This window comes from Ornithorhynchus anatinus, chromosome 3, assembly GCF_004115215.2.
Source record: "Ornithorhynchus anatinus isolate Pmale09 chromosome 3, mOrnAna1.pri.v4, whole genome shotgun sequence".
Lineage (NCBI taxonomy): Eukaryota > Metazoa > Chordata > Mammalia > Monotremata > Ornithorhynchidae > Ornithorhynchus > Ornithorhynchus anatinus.
Window position 1 is genome coordinate 35005940 of NC_041730.1, and position 21477 is coordinate 35027416.

A 21477-nucleotide genomic window follows, 5' to 3' on the forward strand; every position below is an offset into this window, starting at 1 on the left:
CAAGGAGGTTGCAAACTAGAGGGGGAAACATTAATATAAATGCATTAATTATGAATATGTGTATGTGTTGTGGAGCTGAGTTTGGGTTGAATATCAAGTGCTTAAAGGGTACAAATCTAAGTGCATAGGCAACATAGAAAAGAGAGGGAAAGGGGGAAAATAAGGCTTAGTTGGGGAAGGCCCCTTGGAGAAGATGTGATTTTAATAGGGCTATGAAGTTAGGGAGAGTCTAGGTGTGTCATATATGGAAGGAAAGGGAGTTTGGGGTCAGAGGGAGGTTTTACGAAAATTACGTCTCCTCCAAGAGGCCTTCCTTGACTAAGCTCTTATTTCCCCTACTCCCTCTCTCTTCCATATCACCTATCCTCTTGGATCTGTTCTCTTTAAACACTTGAATTCAACCCTCTCTACTTTATTTTAATGTCTATTTTCCTGTCTAGACTGTAAGCTCCTTGGGGGCAGGGAACATGTCTACCAAAAACTTGTACTTTCCCAAGCACTTAGTAGAGTGCTTTGCACACAGTACATTCTCAATAAATACCACTGATTAAGAGATTGATACTATTCTTACTCCAGGAATAAACAACCTAACTAGAAAACCATCTACCTCATCCTAGCCAGAAAGTCATTAGAACCTCAACCTCAGAATGTCCTTGAATTTAAGCTACTGTGTGTTCTCATATCTTATGATGATCTGAGTGTGAGTTGAGAACCTGCAATTTAATTTTGTTTTGTTATGTCCAGGGCCAGGTATTGCCTTTGTGGTTTACCCAGAAGCCTTAACCAGGCTGCCTCTCTCTCCATTCTGGGCCATTATATTCTTTCTGATGCTTCTGACGCTGGGATTGGACACAATGGTAGGTAGAGTGGTTTTTTTTTTCTCCTCTTTTGGTAACCCATGACTTGTACCTCAGAAGCACCTCTAGAGTGGAATTGCTTCATTCACTACTGCTACTAATGATAATAATAATTGTGATATTTGTCAAGCACTTGCATGTGCCAGGCACTGTACTAAGCACTGGGGTAGATACAAGATATTTGGGTTGGACCCAGTCCCTCTCCACATAGGGCTCACAGTCTTAATGCCCATTATGCAGATGAGGAACTGAAGCACAAAGAAGTTAAATGAGTTGGCCAAGGTTACACAGAGGACAAGTGGCAGTGCCAGACATAGCTCTATTTTTCCAGACTGGGTCCCAGGGATATGCCTTGAGTACTTTTGGTCATTTGGTGTCATTTCACCCAACATCAGCTTGGGGATGATGAGGACAAAGAAGTTGAAGGAAATTTTCAGGAGACTTTGATGAAATCCTGAAAGGATTGGTGGTTTTGAGTAATAGCAGATACCTATCAGATGTGTTTGGGCAGTGAATATATTCCTTTTTACTAATAGAAAATCAAATAAAATGGAAATGACACAAAAAGGATCAACATATCAAAGGTACGGAATGAGATCAAAACACTCTCCTGAGTAAATCTAGTGGGTGGGATTCTGAAGATTTATTCTAACCAACTGAAGATCCATTCTAATAATTGCCCTGTAGATTTTTCTGGTATTAAATTTGTGCAACTCTCTAGAGTGGGGTGTCTGATTAAATGATTTCTTTTTCTGCAACCTCCTCAGTTTGCCACTATTGAAACTATAGTGACATCCATCTCAGATGAGTTTCCAAAGTACTTGCGAACCCATAAGCCTGTTTTTACGCTTGGTTGTTGCATCTGTTTCTTCATCATGGGCTTTCCTATGATCACTCAGGTAAGATGCTTATTGCTGCAGTGCTCTTGGGCTTCCCCCTTTGTACCCTCTGGCCACTGCCCTGGCTGACCCTGGCCAAGTGACCAATCTCTTACCTTCCCAAATGAAAACTATGCAAGTTGATTAGAAATCCTGGACCCAGGAAAGAAAATATGAAGAGTTTCCTTTTGATCTGTGATTTTGTTCCAAGTGCTTTGGATTTTAAATTCAGCCTTTGGGTGGGTCAGTATTTGTTTGAAAGATAAATCCTGAAAAGAGTACCAAATTAGGCAGCACTAATTGCATATCTTCTCTTACTAAATTTTGATTACTGTTAATGGTAGGAAGTTGGGTCAGAGTCCCTGCCAGCTCCAGTGATCTGCCAAGAGTGTCATCTCAATCTATCAGATTGGGTTAATTCATTCCCAATAGACAGCAGTTGTTATCATATGGAACCAGCTGTCTCATGACTTAGAAGTGAGATATTCCATAACACAACTTTGAACTAGAAGTTGGAGGTATTGGATTGTGGTGCCTGGGAAGACAGAGAGGGTATGCTTAACTTCGGAATTCTCTCATTGACTCTAGGGTGGAATTTACATGTTTCAACTTGTGGACACATATGCGGCTTCATATGCACTGGTCATCATTGCCATCTTTGAACTTGTTGGAATTTCATATGTCTATGGTAAGAAATGACCGAGCAAGTCTTAAAATAGTGCTTCAATGCATAGGGGGAGGGATCTAGGGATGATTGGGATTTTTATAGGAAAAAAAGAAGTAAAGGGACTCAACCAAACGTAGTCACTTCACTTTGTCTATTGCAGAGCTGAATTTTTTCAAGCCAGAAAAATGAAAATAGAATCAATCAATCAATCGTATTTACTGAGCACTTAATAGTGTGCAGAGCACTGTATTAAGCACTTGGAGAGTAGAATATAACAGAGTTGATAGGCACATTCCCTACCCACAGAGGATTTATAGTCTAAGGGAGATATCACTCTTTCTAGACTTGAGATGTTCTGTGTGAAGAAGAGAGATGACATGGGGAAGGAACCTTCCTTTTAGTCTATGCTCCTTCTGGTAGTCTTTGGAAATGTTTTCTCCATCTTTTCTCTCAAGTATGTTGACACACCACCCGTTGGCCCATTTAGATAGATGTCAAGTAGACTGAAAATTTTGCCTCACAAAATGGAGATTGGGACTTCATAGCTGTATAAACACCAAACTAGGACTAAGGTCAACCAGTATCTATATTCACAACAACCCAAGGCATTTGCAATATTAAAAATTCCAGTCAGTGACCAGTTGGGATTTTCAAACAGAATAATGGTCTAAGTTAAAATGTAATCAAAATTACAAATCGAAAAGAATACTAACAGAAGATAAAAAGCTTCAGGCCTTGCAGAATGATATTTAAAATCAATAAAGGTGAGAGATGCAAAGGCAAAGCTTGATTGTCTGATTTCCAGAAGACATTCACCAAATTTTTGGCCACAGACATCTTGAGACTTTGCTTGGGAGAAGTAAATAGAAAAGAGTTTAGATTAAAATAACCCCAAATTAGCTCACCCCAGCTTCCATTTTACCCAGCAATAGTTGAAGCAGAGAGAAATGCCTTATCATATGGAATTCTTCTGGCTGTTTCAGGGTAGCTCAGATAGCCACAGCTCATCAGATGAACTATGGTTTTTTTCAAGTTTTCTCCAGTGCCCCACACAGGAAAATGTGGAGTTCTTTTTCCACTATTGGCAGAAAAAGCAAACTGCCCTCAGAATGAATTCGTAATAGCTTCTGGGAGGTGTAGGTGAAATCAGTCCTTTATATTATGGGTTTGTAGGTCCTTCTAGTCCTTTTTTCTCTGAAATTCTTTTGACAGCCTTATAGAGAGTCATGTTAGAAGGGTTTTTTAAGCATGTTGCTTTGGCTGTGACCTTGCCATCTAGAGAAGCAGCGTGGCTTAGTGGAAAGAGCATGGGCTTGAGAGTCGGAGGTCATGGGTTCTAATCCCGGGTCTGCCACTTATCAGCTTTGTGACTTTGGGCAACTTAACATCTCTGTGCCTCAGTTCCCTCATCTATAAAAGGGGGATTAAGACTATGAGCCCCATGTGGGACAACCTGTTACCTTGTATCTACCCCAGTGCTTAGAACAGTACTTGGCACATAGTAAGCCCTTAACAAATACAATCATCATTATTATTTCAAGAAGGCAATCTTCACGTGGCTGCTTCTGGAGACTGGATTCAGACCTGGAAGGGCCATTAGTATGACCCAGTATACTGTTTCTTATTGCTTTTAGCTGCAGGTAGAGGACCAGCTCCATTCTGGGATTGACAAAGGAGGTAACAGTGATTTAGAGTGAGGAGAAGGGCCGAGGGGGCATAACAATGGATTTGGTTGGTTGGCAGAGACTGAACAGTAACTTGGTCAAGTCTGCATATTTTTGAGACAAAACCGGTTGCCACTTTCAGTGTGAGACTGTGAAGGACTTGAAGGAAGGCTTCAAACAGGGGCTGTCACATTTAACTCTGGGACTATTTAACTCATGAGTTGAAAACCTTGTGCATTTAGTAATGGGTGTTAGGAGGTAAGGAACAGTACCTGAGATTTAGTCCTCTGTTTAAAAGAGGGCTGGAGAGGGAGAAAGGTGAAATCCAACAAATTTCTCCAAAAAAAGCCCCAACACTTTTAGATTATTATCATTATTGTGTTTTTTTGTTAAGCACTTACTCTGTGCCAAACACTATTCTAAGTATTGAGGTAGATACCATATTAGCAGAGCTGACAGAGTCTCTGTCAATCAATGAATGACATCTATTGAACACTGAGAGCAGAGCACTGAACTAAGCACTTTAGAAAATACAGTACCAAAAGTTGGTAGATATGTTTCCTGCCCACAAGGAGCTTACAGTCTAGAGGGGGAAACGGACATTAAAATAAATTGCAGACAGTCCACATGGAGTTGATAGCTTTAAAGAACTTCTTTCGCTCCATTTTACAGATGAGGTAAAACATCATGCAGCAGGCAACAGGATTAGAACCCATGTCCTCTGACTCCCAGTCCCAGTCTCTTTCCAACTACAACAGTTGCTTAATGACATCTGAATTGTTAATTCCTGAGCACAGGGATGGAGTTAAGGGTAAATTCTAAACTAAATTTATGAGAAATCACAAGCATTCTGAAATTTCACATGGATTTTCAAGTTTTCATAAATGATAACAGCTTGGCCCTTTAATTGGTATTCTACTGCTGCAAACAGAACAAAGCTAATGCTAAAGAATCTTCCCTTGTTACCTCAAGATTTCCTGTTGAAATGAAAATTAGGAATTGGAAACCTAACAAGAATAAGAAGTTGTCAAAAAAAACCCTCTCCCAGTTCATGATGGTAATAGATAGTTTTTTCCCAATCCTTCTTGTGAGCTTGGAGATTCCGAACAAAACTGGATCTGAAATAGCTGAGGACTTTTGCCTATGAAGACCCCCTTGCTTCTCACAGTGGGTTTTGTTTTTAAAATCTATTCGTCTCCACAGTTTTGACAGTGATGAGATTTTTTTTTCTTACAATAAACTTCCGGTGACAGAGATATTGAAGAATCAATGCCTATTCTCCTTCCTACTTAAACAGTGAGCCTCATGTGGGACAAGGATTGTGTCTGACCTAATTAACCTGAACCTACCCCAGTGCTTAGAACAGTGTTTGAAACATAATAGGAGTTTAACAAATGCCATAAAAAATCTGTCTTAATTCATCATAAACTTATAAGGAAACTAGATCATTCCTCTGGGCAGAGAATGAGAAATGACCAGGCAGGACTGACTCTAAGCCAGAGTTTTTCAAATGCAGTCACTGGAGGATTTCTATGTGAACCTCTGAGTTGCAGCCATGTAAACACATATGGAGAGACACATAGACACCAACGGCAAACAGACAATCCAAAAATACAAAGCGAGAGAGTTTTTCATCATTAGTTATTAGTTTCTTAGTTTTTAGGCAGTTGTTATTAAGAGTTATTAAATTATTAAGAGTTGGGAGGGCTATCCTGTAGTTCGCACTAGTGAAAACAGATAATGCGTAGCATTTGGGTTGTTGTTGTTGTTGTCTTATGCTGTTGAGTCATATTTGATCCATAATGATGCCATAGGCACATCTCTCCCAGAATGCCCCCACTTCCACCTGCAATCATTCTGTTAGTGTATCCATAGAGTTTTCTTGGTAAAAATACGGAAGTGGTTTACCATTGCCTCCTTCCATGCAGTAAACGAGTCTCTGCCCTCGACTCTCTCCCAAGCCGCTGCTGCCCAGCGCAGGTGAGTTTGGGCTTGTAGCAGATTGCCTTCCACTTGCTAGTCACTGCCCATACTAGGAATGGAATGGGTACGCCTCTGCTTGACTCTCCCTCCTGTAGTTGTGACTGGTAGAGTACTGGAAACTCTCCAGATGCGACTCTGAGAGGGGAGCATTTAGGTGCCATGAAGCTAATCTGACTGTATGGACAGAGATCCTTATCTTTGGTGAATTTCCCATGATTGATTGTTTTAGAGGCAGCTTTGCAAAGTGATTATTCCCTTTTTCAAGACTACTAAGGCTCATGTTTGCTATTCCTAACAGAGAAGGGGCAGGTTGGGGTTGGGGGCCAGAAGCAGGGTGGATCAGGTCCTGCCCACTTCACCAGAAGGCCACCCATCCTCCTGCTCCCTGAAATCCTTCCATTTACACCCAATTTTCCTGGAGCTGGAAGCCTTCTCACTCATCCGGTCACCTGTGCCTAACTAAAAGCTCCAGTCTTAAAGCAGGGGCTCAAAAATATTTTTTGTTTTCCTTAAACTTGATTCCAGTTTATTATCAGACTTCAAAATGTTCTGAAACTCCTTGAGGCTTGTAAGAGGGGGAAAACACCTCTGTCCCCATCCTCCCCTAATTCCAGCGATCACATTCTGGCTGTCCCCTCCATCCCCTCCACTCCCATCTCCCACAGTCTCTAATATCCCTTTTCCCAGAGTTTTTGCTTTAGTTATGGGAAGAACATGGACCTGGTAGACCTAAGACTCCTTGGAAATGGAGTGCCTGGTGCCATGAGAAATAAGATACAGTGTCTGCTGTACCTACCATCCATGTTCAAACCAGAGGGAGTTGTGTCATTGATACAGAGAGCTCATCAGGCAGATCTTTCCGTTAGTCAGAGCCGGCGATGGCTCGGGGAGCACTCAACAGGAAGATTTGTCCATTAGTCAGCTCCTGCCTAGGCGAAACAATCAGAGGAGGATGTGGGAAGGTAGAATCTTCCACCTATGTTTTAATTAGAGGAATCCAAACAGCAAAAGTTTCCCAGAAATCTTTGAGTTGCTAAGAGAGTCATAGATTAGCAAGTTGCAAATTTACGGTGTACCCAGCCTTAAAGTAGGAGGAACTTTATTTCTACCCTTCACAAATTAACTGAAAGCTGCTGCCCCTGGGCTTATTATGAATCCAATTTCAAGTATGCATGTTGGAGAACTGGGCTCAAAGAGAAACCTCAGAAAAGTCAACTTTCCCCAGTTCCCTTCCTTAAATACTTCAGGATGTTGAGCGTGGTTCAAAAGTAACAGCTTTGGCACTTTACATATCATCATTAGTATTTTCTGAGCACCTACTATGTGCAGAGCACTGTACTAGGTGCCTGAGAACATACAACGAAAGAAGGCATGGTCTTTGTACTCACTGCCAGAAAGTGGATTTCGTAGCTTCTCAGAAGAAATCTTTAATAATAATAATGTTGGTATTTGTTAAGTGCTTACTATGTGCGGAGCACTGTTCTAAGCGCTGGGGTAGACACAGGGGAATCAGGTTGTCCCACGTGGGGCTCACAGTCTTAATCCCCATTTTGCAGATGAGGTAACTGAGGCCCAGAGAAGTTAAGTGATTTGCCCGTAGTCACACAGCTGACAAGTGGCAGAGCCGGCATTCGAACCCATGACCTTGCACTCCAAAGCCCGGGCTCTTTTCCACTGAGCCACGCTGCTTCTGATTACTCTAGGGATAATTCTGGAAATCCATTTACCTTCAAGAATCTTAGGATTTAGGAGAAGAGAATAAATCTGAAGTATATTTGAATACTGTAACTCCAGGTATTTTTGCTTTCTATTTATTAGGCTCAAGCTTCAGCTGTATTAAAAATGCCATGAAAGGTAGAATTTTTGAAAATAATGGTTAAAGTTGGAAAAAAAGATAATGAAAATTACTATACTTTGTCTTTAAGCTTTCTGTTAAAGTCTTATTAAATGTCATAACCTTAAAAAATGAGGTTTTATAAGTTAACACCAGAGAAGGTGTATTGGGACAGAGTTTAAAAATAAAGATGTCTATCTCTCCTCGGTTGCAAGGTTCAGAAATAAACAAAATAGGGAAAAGTTGTCAAGATTTACACTTCCTCTCTATTTTCAGTAATCTAGGGAATGCCATTTATGGTCATGCTTTTAAAATATAGCAGACTAAGTTTTACACTGTATTGCCTAGACTGGATCAATCAATCCATATTTAAGATCTCAGATCAATATTCATAAAAGGGCAGTCAGAGTTTAGGCATCCAGATTTGAAAGTGAAAATTTCTTTGAGTTTTATAAGGACATTTTGACCTTCCAAGTAAGTAAAATCCCTTTTAAAAATGAATTTGAATCTTACTAGCAGCCAAACATGGACTGTAGGCTTCAGTAATATGTAATCAAGTAACTGACATAAGGAGTTATTGAATTCTAGTGGATTTATTCCAGGCCAGATCTGAAATTTTTAATTCAATTTCCACATCTCTCATAACAACGATATATTAAATTGATGTGATGTATCTCCAACCTCAACAATTGCTTGTTTTATTCCCCTGAACATCTCTCTCATGTACTACTATTTTTCATGATAAGGATGTTGGCACTGAACCAAACAGTACGCTTTAATGATGGAATAAATATGCCTTCAATTCTTGTTATTCATCCTGCTTACCGAGCTCATCAAGAATTTTAATTAAAAAAACAAAGTCTTGAATGCAAACATGATCTCTTGAGGTTTTTGCTTGCGTTCATGTTATTTCATCCATTGAAATGTCAGTACTCTGCCCATAATCAGAATGGTTTGATGAGCATAGAGGAGCGTGAGGATGAATTTCTATGTATATCTTTAATAAGTATGATTGACTGATAGATCTGGGACCTCATCAATCAATTTATCTAAGGCCGTGTGCCCTAAGAACAGCAGTATGATTACTGAAAATAATCTTGAACAACAACCCACTAGTGGATGGTGGTTATTATGATTGTTTTAATGATAAATTTGGGTTCAAGCAATCATGAAAATTCCCACCAAAAGAATAACGGGTGCTAGAAATAACCAAAGCATGCACTTTCCTCAGTTGGCCACAAAGAGGCAACAAAGATGCTCATTCTGAAAGTCAAAGTCAATGAATGATCTGATATTTCAAAAAACCCGGCTTTGACAGTGAGCTCCAATTTGAGACATTTTAGCATAAAATTCTGAAAATTGTTTTTGTTAAATTTTCATCTTATATAAGCTTTCTGTTCTCTCTAAAGTAAAAATCCTGTGAGGATAAGAGTGGATAAAGTGATGTTAACCCTGTCTTTCTAGTGGCTCTCTAATGAGAATAATAATTGTGGTATTGGTTAAGAACTCACTGTCTGCCAAGCATTGCACTAAATACTGGATTAAATACAAGATAATCAGGTGTGTCACAGCCCCTAGTCCACATGGGGGCTTACAGGGACTCTAAAGAAGAGAGAGGATGGGTATTTAATACCCATTTTACAGATAAAGAAATGAGGCATAGAAGAGTTAAATTACTTGTCCAAGGTTTCCCAGCGGGCAAACGGCAGAGGAAGAATTAGAATTCAGATCCTGTCTCCCAGGCCCATGCTCTTTTCACTTGCACACGGTTCTTTCTTACTTCCCTTCTTTCCTCACCACCATTCCTCATCTCCCCACACTTTTCTGCAGTGCATCTTCTCATCAGAGAGGGAGATGAGATCTCAGACTAAGCCCCGCCTTGCCTCATCTCCCACTCCCTTCTGCATCACCCTGACTTGCTCCCTTTGCTCTTCCCCCCTCTCCCTGCCCCACATGATTTATGTATATATCTGTAATTTAATTTAGACTCTAGACTGTGAGCTCATTGTGGGCAGGGATTGTCTTTCTTTATTGCTCTATTGTACTTTCCCAAGCGCTTAGTACAGTGCTCTGCTCACAGTAGGTGCTCAATAAATAGGATTGAAAGAATGGATGAATGAAGATGGTAGCAGAGGAAAATTTACTTTCATGTATCTTTAGACAATGTAAAGGTGCATTACTTACATTTATTAGAAATTATTCTTTAGAGTTTAGATGCTGTCCATTATTGATAACTATTAACACACAAGCCTAGCTCCACTGAAAAAGGTATGTCAGAAAAAAATATTAATAGATATTACGATTTAATTTTAGAGGGCACTTTTGTATGTAGCTATTTGCCTACTTAATAATCTGATATTTTTTTAAAAAAGATATTGGGCATGAAACCCAGAATTCTAACTGCAGTATTTTTGCTACCTGGTGGGAAGATTGTCTGGACCAAGAGTGTAGGCAGGCTGGTAAGGTGATTTATTTTGCTTGTTTTCCTCATGTGTACTCTTCAAGCATTTGATATTCAGCCCACTCAGCTCCAAAGTATTTATGTACTTATTCATTATTTATTTGTTTATATTAATGGGTTTCTCCCCCTCTATATTGTAAGCTCCTTGTAGTCAGGGAATGGATGTGCCTAGCAACTCTGTTGTATTCTCCCAAGCACTTAGTACAGTTCTTTGAAAAGAGTAAGTGCTCAAACCAGAGCATTGCTTGATTGATTCAAGTCACAGCCATATTGAGTAATCAATCAATCAATCATCAGGACACGTTATCCCATTCCTCAAAACACTCCAGTGGTTGCCCATCCGTATCAAACAAAAACTCCTTACCAATGGCTTTAAAGTACTTTATTACCTTGCCCCCTCCTATCTCACCTTGCTTCTCTCCTACAACCCAGCCTGCACACATCACTCCTCTAGTGCTAACCTTCTCACTGTGTCTCAAACTTGCCTTTCTCTCTACTGACCCCTCGCCCTTGTCCTGTGTCTGGCTTTCCTCTTCAAATCCACCAGACAATTGCTCTCCCCTGCTTCAAAGCTTTTTTGAATTCACATCTCCTCCAAGAAGCCTTCCCAGACTAAGCCCCACTTTTTCCTCATCTCCCACTCCCTTCTGCGTTGCCCTGACTTGCTCCCTTTGCTCTTCCCCTCTCCCAGCCCCACAGCACTTATGTACATATCTGTAATTTTATTTATTTGTATTGATGTCTGTCTTCCCCCCGCCCCCCCCAACCCCTAAACTGTAAACTCATTGTGGGCAGGGAATGTCACTGTTATTGTTGTATTGTACTTTCCCAAGTGCTTAATACAGTGCTAAGTTCACAATAAATACAATTGAATGAATAAATGAATGAGTGAATCTTATATATTGAGTGCTTACTTCATTCAGAGCACTGTACTAAGCACTTGAGCGAGTACAATACAACAGAGTTGGCAGATATGTTCCCTGCCCACAAAGAGCATACAGTCTAGAGGGGGAGACAGACATTAAAATAAATTGCAGATATTTACATAAGTGCTGTGGGGTTAAGGCTGTGATGAATAAAAAGCTACAGATTCAAGTGCAAGGGTAACAAAGAAGGAAAATAGAACAAGAGAAATGAGGGCTTGGTCAGGGGAGGCTTTTGGAGGAGATGAGATTTGAATAAGGATTTGTAAGTGGAGACAGTGGTAGGGTGTTGCATACGGAAGAAGAGTTCCAGGTCAGAGGGAGGTTGTGGGTGAGTGGTTGTGGATGACATAGATGAGATCAAAATGTAGTATCTAGGTTGCCATTAGAAAAGCCAGGTGAGCATTCTGGATTGTAGTAGGATCTCAGTGAGGTAAGATAGAAAGGAAGAGGGTGATTGAGTGCTTTAAAGTTAGTGAAAAGGAGCTTTGGATGATGTGGAGGTGGATGGACAACCACTTGAGGTTCTTGAGAAATGGGAAAACATGGACAGAATTTTTTTTTTAATGATCCATACAGCAGAGTGAAGTGAGGACTGGAGTGGAGAGAGACAGGAGGCAGGGAGGTCAACAAGGAGACAGATAAAGTAGTCAAAGCAGGATATAAGTGCTTGTATAGCGAAGTAGCGGTTTTGTTGGAGAGGAAAGTGTGAATTTTTATGGTGTTGTAATGGTGGAACTGACAAGATTTGGTGACTATGTGGGTTGAATGAGAGAAATGGGTTGAAGTTAATACCAATGTTACAGCCTCGTGAGAGAGGGAGGATTATGGTGCTGTCTACAATGACAGGAAAGTCAGTGGGAGCACAGAGTTTGGGTGGAAAGATGAGAAGCTCTGTTTTGGACATCTTAAGTTTGAGGTGTAGTTGAGATATCCAAGTAAAAGATGTTCTGAAGGCCAAAGGAAAAGTGAATTTGTAGAGGACAGAGAAGGTGAGGGCTGGAGATGTAGATTTGGGAATCATCCACATAGAGTGGTAGTTGGAGTCATGGGAGTGAATGAGTTCTCTGAAGGAATCAGTTTGGATGGAGAATAGAAGGGGAACCAGAACTGAGACTTGAGGGTCTCCCACAGTAAGAGAGTGAAAGGCAGAGAAGGAGACTGCCAAAGAGAATGAGAATGAATAACCAGAGAGATAGGAGGAGAAACAGGAGAGAATAGTGTTAGTGAAGAGAACGTTTCCAGGAGAAGAGGGTGGTTCACCAGTGTTGAAGGGAGATGAGAGGTTGAGAAGGATTGGGATGGAGTAGAAGCCATTGGATTTGGCAAGAAGATGGTCATTGGGGACCTTTAAAACAGCAGTTTCCGTGGAGTGAAGAAGGCAGAGGCCAGATTAGAGGGGATTAAGAAGAGAATTGGAGCTAGCAAACTCACCCATAGAGTTTGGAGAGGAATGGTAGGAGGGAGATGGGGCAATAACTGAAGGGAGTTATGGGGCATAATATTGAGATGGGGTACAAAAAGGGGCAGAGGGAGGAGTGAAGAGGGGCAACTGGTCCATGGGGAGCAGGAGCTACCCCTGTTGAACACGACCCGATGCAGAGTGGTCACTGCTTCCCTTGAACTGTAGGTCTGAGGGGAAGAGGCTGGGCAGCAGGTCAGCTCTGGCCGGGAGTCTCTGAATAGTGCAAGGAGGAACAGGAAGCAGCAAGGAAACCTATGAGAGCTTTAACCCCCTGGCTCTACGGCCATTAGCAAAGTGGGGCTCAGCAATGGCTGCAAGGCATCTGCCCCTATGTTTCTGGGATCTGAAAACTCAATCCATTTCCCAGATAGCAATTCTGAGGCTACATATCCCAGAAACACCAGGGTCAGAACACCCTCGTCACTCTCCTGCTCTCCCACCCAGGGCTATGCTTCACCCAGCGACTACTCTATACCCAGTTTTGCACATTTGTCCAGTTGTTTTCTTTGATTTCCTTCTCTTTTAAACCACCAGGTAAACAAAAGGATTAACATTACACTCCATCTTCATGACTGCATGCACCCAAACCAGAACCCCTTGAAGTTACAGAATGAACAGCTCTTTGGAGTGGAATGAAGAGACTACTGACCTTCCATCTTTCCCAGCAGTATCTCAAGAGGATGTATCCTACCTTCTTCAAAAGCCACCCCTTCCCCCAGAACATCCAATCCCATCCCTTTGCACCTTATCAAAACACTTTCCCTCTCTCTTCTTCCCTCCCTGATCACCATCTTCAATTGTTCACTCTTCAAAAAACATGCTCGTGTCTCCCCATCCTAAAGAAACCCTCCCTTGACCCCACAGCTCCCTTCAGCTATCTTCCCATCTCCCCCCTACCATTCCTTTCTAAAACTCCTTGAGGGAGTTGTTTACACCCTCTCTCTCAAGTTCCTCTCGTCCAATTCTCTCCTTGACCCTCTGCAATCTGACTTTCATCCCCTTCACTCCACAGAAACTTCCTTCTCAAAGGTCACAAATGATCACCTTCTTGCCAGATTCAACAATCTTTTCGCCACCCTAATCCTCTTCCACCTCTCAGCTGCCTGCAACACTGTCAACCACTTCCTTCTCCTGGAAAAACCAATTTCGACTTCACTGACACTATCCTCTTCTGGTTCTCCTCCTATCTCTCTGACTGCTCATTTTCAGTCTCTTTTGCAGGGTCCTCTGTCTCCCATCCGCTAATTGCATGAGGGTGTCACTAAAGGTTCAGTTCTGGGTCCCTTCTATTCTCTGTCTACATCCACTCCCTTGGAGAACTCATTCATTACCATGGCTTCAACTACCACCTCTATGAAGTTGATTTCCAAATCTTCATCTTCTGCCCTGATCTGTCTCCCTCTCTTCAGTCTCACATTTCCTCTTGCCTTCAAGACATCTCTACTTGGTTGTCCTGCCTTCACCTCAAACTCACCATGTCCAAAACTGTAAGCTTGTTGTGGGCAGAGAATGCGCCTGTTTATTGTTGTATTGTACTCTTCCCAAGCACTTAGTACAGCAGGGATTGTTACTGTCTACTGTCATATTGTTCTTTCCCAAGCACTTAGTACTGCTCTGCACACAGTAAGCACGTAATAAATAAGATTGAATGAATGAATGAACAAGCCTGAATTTTGACATTATCCCTGACTCCTTTCTCACATTCAACCCACATATTCAATCTATCACTAAATTCTATTTGTTCAACCCTCACATCATTGCTAAAATCTGCCCTTTTTTCTCCGTCCAAGCTGCTTCCATGCTCTTATCGTACCCCAACTTGATTATTAGCCTCTATGCTGATCTCCCTGCCTCCTATCTCTACACTCTCCAATTTATATATCGCTCTGCTGCCTAGATCATTTTTCTACCAAAAGATTCAGGCTATGTTTTTCCACTTTTCAAGAAATTCCACTGATTATCTATCTACCTCAGCATGAAACAGAAACTCCTTAACATCACTTTAAAGCACTCTATCACCTTGCCCCCTCCTACCTCACCTCACTACTCTCCTACTATAACCCTGCCCACACACTTCGGTCCTCCAATGCCAACCTCAATCTTGTACCTCAATCTTGTGTATCTCACCACCGACCTCTTGACCATGTCCTGCCTCTGCCCTGGAGGATCCTCTTTTTCATATCCGACAGACAATTACTCTCCCCACCTTCAAAACCTTATTGAAGGCACACCTCCTCTTTCCCATTCCCTGTTGAGTCACCCTGACTTGCCTTTTTATTCACCATCCCCACCACCAGCCGCACAGCACTTAGATACATATCTGTAATTTATTTATTTATATTAGTGTCTGTTACCCCCTCTAGACTGTAAGCTCCTTGCAGTCAGGTATCGGGTCTGTTATATTGTTATTTGTAATTTCCCAAGTGCTTACTTCAATGCCCTACATACAGTAAATGTTCAATAAATATGATTGATTGATTGATCGATTTCCAGTTTGAATAGCCCACAGTTGTGAGGAAGCCACCAAAGGATCAGTCCGAGTTGATCTCCAGAAAGAGACCCATTAAGACTCTCAGGGCCTCTTTGCCTGTTGCCATTTTGGGGCTTTCACTGACTCTGTCATTGATGTTTACAGGACTGCAGAGGTTTTGTGAAGACATTGAGATGATGATTGGATTCCAGCCAAACATTTTCTGGAAAGTCTGCTGGGCGTTTGTGACTCCTACAATCTTAACAGTAAGGATAAAGCCTGTTTCTTCGTCTTCCACTCAGCTATGCTTAACCTTTGAAGGTCTGCTGCTAAAAACCCTTGTTTGGCAGAGGCATACCTGTCTTTCTGAAGATAATAACAGTAATTTGTGTTTGTATATAATACCTGTTTTCTGGAAATATCAAGGTATTTTATATAACCTACGTCTTCTGGGGGTGTATAACTTTGGGCTTGAAGGAGAAGTGAAATATCCCCATGTTCCACTATACTTCCTCTCTGGGAAGTTGAGGAAAAAACCAAACATTTCCCCACTTTTATCTAAGACATTCTGAAGATAGTGACAGTGACAGAATCGGAGCTAGAACCTTGAATTCCCTATATTCAGTATAATACTCATTCTGCATGGTTAAGTTACCCCTAAGCAAGCATGTACAAGTCACTCTAATGATATATGCAGAAGCAGCCACCTTCTAAAGGTGTAACAGAGAAAGGGTGGATGAGTAAATTAGTCTCCTTAAGTTTGTCAAGATTTAGAGACTGCTGTAGGGACTATTGATTTGATTCTGCTGACTTCTACCACGTTGTCCTGTAAAGTCAAATTCCATTTCATTTAATCAGGGCATCACTGTTTTCCATGTTTTGAATCAGAATCAAATTAGCCCTAGGTTTTTGCCCTTTGTTGCCTCAAGAAACCACTGCAGTTGCAGCTCATGAGTATGACGCTCTTTTCGACCACTAGGTGGCAGTGAAAGTCAGCAAAAGCGTTTGACCTCTCGGAAAGGAAGTTGTGAGAAAAATTTACATTTTTCTTTCTTCTTTCGGGGAAAGTATAGTCCACATTACTTCAATTTATTTCTGGAAAGCACGTTACATTTTTATAACAGGAAAAGCATTTTGCAATTTTCTAAATCCGTATTCACAGTGTGAATACTTTCACCCTCATTCTTAAGCAGACGATTATTTGAAAAGCCCCGTCAGAATTTCAGTCTGGTTTGATAGATTAAGACATGCCTCTTATCTCTGGGAATCAGAACTGAATTTGGGCATCGTAGGGTAGGCACTAAGAAGAAAATACCTTTGACTGGCATATCCTCTTATTTCCAGCTGCAATGCTTTTTCTAGAGGATGATAACATACTCTTTTTGCTGCTGGGTGTGATTTACCTTTGGCTTAAATCGAGATTGAAATCATTTATGGTGTCTGATGAATGCCCCCCCTTACCTTCACATGCCCTAGGGTAATACTGGTAAGATCCAAGCTCAGGAAGTGTTGGTTAGATTCTGGGAAAGTGTAACTTTTACATGCGATTTATCAGACTCTGTGTTAGAAGCAAATTATAGATTCCTATCTCTCAGTTGAGAGGTAGAGAGCTGAAAGTACATTTGATTAATCTATCTATTTATCTCTATATTTCTACAACACTGGGGCTTAGGTACCCATTCAGAAATAGTAAAGTAAATGGAATATTAACTTTGCTGGCATCACCAAATTCAAATTCTCCCTCTTTTAATGCTGCTCAGAATTTCATGGGATATAGGATATCTGTTTAAGGTTGCAAGGGTAAAAAGATGATCAAGCAAGTTTCCTCTTCCTCATGTCAAACAAGAATACATTTCCTAGCCTCTCTCCACTCACCAGTTCAAAAATGTACATAGTCCCATTTTCTTTCTTCCTCCTATCTCTAATTTATTTTAGTGTCTGACTCCCCTGCTAGAAGCACCATAAATGATATAAGGGGTTGTGGCTTATCATTGCATATTTCCTGCCTTCAAAGGTCAAAGCCACTCCTTTCTCCCAGACATTCACATTTTCTGCCCTCCTTACTTAAAGCATGAGTATATGGCGGCAGACTTCTACTGAGGAGGCAAATATATATCACTGCTGAAAAGTGCCTGTGACTTGGACTAAGTAATCAATATCCAAATAATGATGAGGATAATAGTAATAAAAAGGGCATTGTTAAGCACTTACTATATGCCAAACATTGTACCAAACCTCTGAGGTAGATTGGACATAGTCTTTCTCCCAAATGAGGTTCACATTACTGGAGGGAGATGAGAAAACTGAGGCACAGGAAAGCCGAGCAACCTGTCCACAGTCATACAGCAGGTAAGTGGCAGTAGAACCTGAATCTCTCCCAGTCCTGGGCTCTTTCCATTAAGCCACAGGCTTCTCCAGTTATCACTAGCTGTCCACCAAACGTCTTCTGGAGGAGACTAAACCCTTCCACCCTTTTACCCATATCGGATTTTTTCCCTTTTATTCAAACTTCTTCCAGTATGCAAGTCTGTCTGCAAGGTAGGCAGAGCTGGGTAGATACCCATAAAGCTGTAAGGCACTTACTACCACCCAGGAAGGCCTGATGCAGCACCCAGAACAGTGGCCTGGAAGTCAAGACCCCCACACCCATCTCCAGCCCTGCTCACCGCTCACCTTGTGGTCTTGCCAAGGACCTCCATTGCTCCAGCTGTCAATACAATGAGTTTAAACTACCTGTTCCAAACTCCACTCAGAAAGATTTTGGAAATGATAAGGAGAATCTCCCAGGGCTCAAATCGCATTCTGATAAGTCATGAAATTTGCCAGTTGCATTCACTTCTATGAGACATGGAAATTGTAATTTACCAAATGATACTTGGCACAAGCTACTCCCCAAAATGCCCTGAGTTATTGCAACTTTTCAAAGCACCTTACAGTCTGTGGTTGGATATTTGCTTTGCACCTTGACCTCCTACACATGCCTCATAATACACAGAAGTGCAGCATGAGGCTCATCTATTGTTTTGACAGAAAATTCCATCATCATCATAATCATCATCAATCAATCATATTATTGAACACTTACTAAGCACTGTTCTAAGCTCTTGGAAGAGTACAATATAACAGAATCATCATCATCATCACTTAGTCTGAGAATGGGTCAGCTCAGCCACTGCAGTGACCTATCTTAACATGTTGAAATCCTTTGAGAAAATTTTCCAGGAGTCCCAAGTCCTGGAGATAACAGGCATCAGACTTGTTATCCTCAGCAGCAAGAGACCTGGCTAGGGACCTGGCTGTATTCTCACTACATCTTAGTCATGGGACGGTCCCAGCCACCATGCTGCATTTTAAAAGTAAATGAATTCAGAAATGGGAAATTTATGGCAAGAAATGATTTTTCATTGATCATCAAGACATGATATTTATGAGACTGAAAACCAAGTACAAAAGCCAGACCACTGTTAACTTTTCCCAGGGTGCCCTTCTATAAAACTGATATTTGTGGTGTGCTAGAATGGGCTAAGATTACGGTTTAAATTACTTCACATCTTTGGAAATAAAATTGATCATTTTTATACGTGCCTCCTCATATTTTTAGAGCTATAAATATTCTTTGCAAAATTATTATATACATAGTCAGATTGCATTACTGAATTATATACAACATAAGCAGATATATTGCTATTTATATAGTAAATGAAATGGAGCAATTTAACATAATTACATTAGACCATACTCCCTATAGACTGTAATATAGCTGGTAACTCTAGGGGCAAATGTTTAAAAGCAGTCTAGAGAAAATCTCTTGCTTTGCAGGCTAGTTTTTTCAACCTGCATCTACAGCCATATGTTTCTTTGTGTTGAAGCACTGTGCTTAGGCACCACCACTTGGCAAAAAGGTTCTGTCATTAGCCAGGTTTAAGAGTCCTAAACTGTGAGGTCCTCACTAGATTGAAAACTCCTAGGGGGCAGGGATTGTGTCTTCCTCTATTGTACTTCACCAAAGGCTAAGCACAGTGCTCTGCACAAGTAAGTGATCAAAAAATACCATTGCTTGACTGAAAGGCAGATTATGCCGAATTGTACAGTGCTCTGCACATTGTAAAATCTCAATAAATACTATTGAAATACTACTGAATAGTAACAATAAAAAAATTTGATAAGTGCTTACTATGCACCAAGCACTGTGGTTAATTCTAGAGTAGACAAACTGCAGTCAAATTAGACACAGTCCCTGGCCCATGTGCAGCCCACAGTCTAAGAGGGAGAGAGAACAGAACAGAAATATTTAAGCCCCAGTTTACAGATGAAGAAACTGAGTCACAGAAAAGTTAAATGACATGCCCAAGGTCACACAGCAGGCAAGTGGAAGAGCTGGGATTAGAACCCAGTTCCTCCTTTCACTCCTGAGCGATTTCTGCCTGGCCATGTTGCTTCTTTAAGCCTTAGAAGAAATTGGCTCACTGTTCAAGATGGGCACCAAGAAAAGTCTACTGTTTTTCTTGACATTGGATCTTGCTGAAATACTTGCCCATCGGCTTAATTAATTTTATTCTTTTGACTTCCAGTGCTTGTTCACGGGGATGCACAGTTTGGTTGCTCTCTCTGGCCAGAAAAAAAAAATCACAACGGCTGAGGATTGTTTGTCTTTATTTAGAAGTGCACTAATCCATGTTGTTTTCTTTTCTGCAGTTTATCCTATGCTTCAGTTTTTACCAGTGGGAGCCGATGACCTACGGCTCTTATCGCTACCCCAACTGGTCTATGGTGCTTGGATGGCTTATGCTGGCCTGTTCCGTTATATGGATCCCCATTATGTTTGTGATAAAAATGCATCTAGCTCCTGGCAAATTTATTGAGGTAATTTCATTGTCTCCTTCCTTCCCCTCCCTGGGGAAAGCCACCAAAAGTGCTAGGCGTTGAAACAAAAGGTTCAGTAAACTGATTCACGAGGTAGATGTAGTGATTAAGTGATTACAATTGCCACGGTTTTCTATTAAACCCATTTTTATTATATATTATTCTACTAATGGAGGCTTTCAGCCAATCCACATGCAGGGCTATTATTAGGCTATTCCTCAACACTCTGACAGCTCTGTTGAATAAATGATCATAGCTTCTGCTGCTTTCCCTGGAGTTTCTTGCTTCTCTTCTCTCGTCTGCATTTTAAATCCCAGGGTCCGTTTCTTAACTACACATCGAATTCCCCAATTACTGGCAGATTCCCCTGACTCAATTTTCTCTTCCTACACATGCTGCTTATTTCCGATGTTACAAATACTTTAATGCAATTAACATGTCTCCATCCTCTCTTCTTCCTGCTGTCTTTTCTGCCAGTATTCGTTGGATATAGTTTGATTGGATATAGTACGGCCGAGGTCTCTGGAGTCAGACGTGGGTAAAACTCAGCAGATGCAGGAATAATTGACACCAGGCAGGGCCTAGTTTAAAGAGGATTTAGCACTAGAGAGCACTAGAGAGCCGCTAACACTGGGCTGGCAACCACCTCTGAAACTTATTAAAGCTACTACTAGAACCAGAATAAAGAAGTCATTATGACTGGGGACCCAGCTGACTTAGCAAACTGAGAGGTGCCAGTAGGATTTATGAAGGAGGTGGCAAGTTCATGTGAGTTTCGAGTTGACATGAGAGGACTTGTGCACAGAAGGGCAAACAGAGGGAGGGTTGTTAGATGTTTCTGATTCCTTTGATTTTCTAATTGGTAAAGCAAGAGCAGTGGAGCATTTGGGGAAGAATGGAGGAACTAAGTTAAGAAATTAATCTTTAGAAGCCACAATCCAGTTTCCAGCATCAGGAAATACCATTTGAGCCTTTTTTTTTTTAACCTTGACCTGGATTATAATTGCCTTGTGTAACCCAGCAGATTTATAATTATTCTCCAACCCAACCACCTCAATGTATTTCCCAGAAATCATGTTCTGATAGAACAGGAACAGGGTAAGATGCTTTAGTATTTCCATTTTATTCTCAAGTTTCCTTGACTGATGAGTCTGCTATATAAATTTATTATGGTTGATTTGGGACATGAAGGATGCAAACTGGTAATTAAGTAGAGATTAAAATAACTGATAGAGAAGCTTGATTCACTTTAATAGGTAATAAACATATAATTGTTCCCTCTTATGTAGTCAGAAATATGTTTTCTTCCCTTTTTATATACAGGGCCCCAATCAAATTAAATTTTCAATAAGGAGATCAGTAGAAAGATTAGAATGATTCCCATTATTTTTAGCGTGACTTCAGGAATTGAC

The 21477-nt window shown here is 41.0% G+C and overlaps 1 protein-coding gene and 1 non-coding gene across 2 annotated transcripts in view; one reads left to right on the forward strand and one right to left on the reverse strand.

The window, feature by feature from the left end:
• The window catches only part of SLC6A5 (solute carrier family 6 member 5), a 55009-nt gene that overhangs the window by 30703 nt on the left and 2829 nt on the right, over window positions 1–21477 (forward strand). The window contains exons 10-14 of the mRNA XM_039911315.1: window positions 745–857; window positions 1625–1756; window positions 2324–2423; window positions 15368–15468; window positions 19898–20065. Coding sequence (XP_039767249.1) covers window positions 745–857; window positions 1625–1756; window positions 2324–2423; window positions 15368–15468; window positions 19898–20065 — 614 coding nt within the window. The remainder of the gene's footprint in view (window positions 1–744; window positions 858–1624; window positions 1757–2323; window positions 2424–15367; window positions 15469–19897; window positions 20066–21477) is intronic.
• Window positions 6057–6194, reverse strand: LOC114810691. The gene has a single exon (XR_003758386.1). It is a non-coding gene; the product is annotated as a small nucleolar RNA SNORA7 (small nucleolar RNA).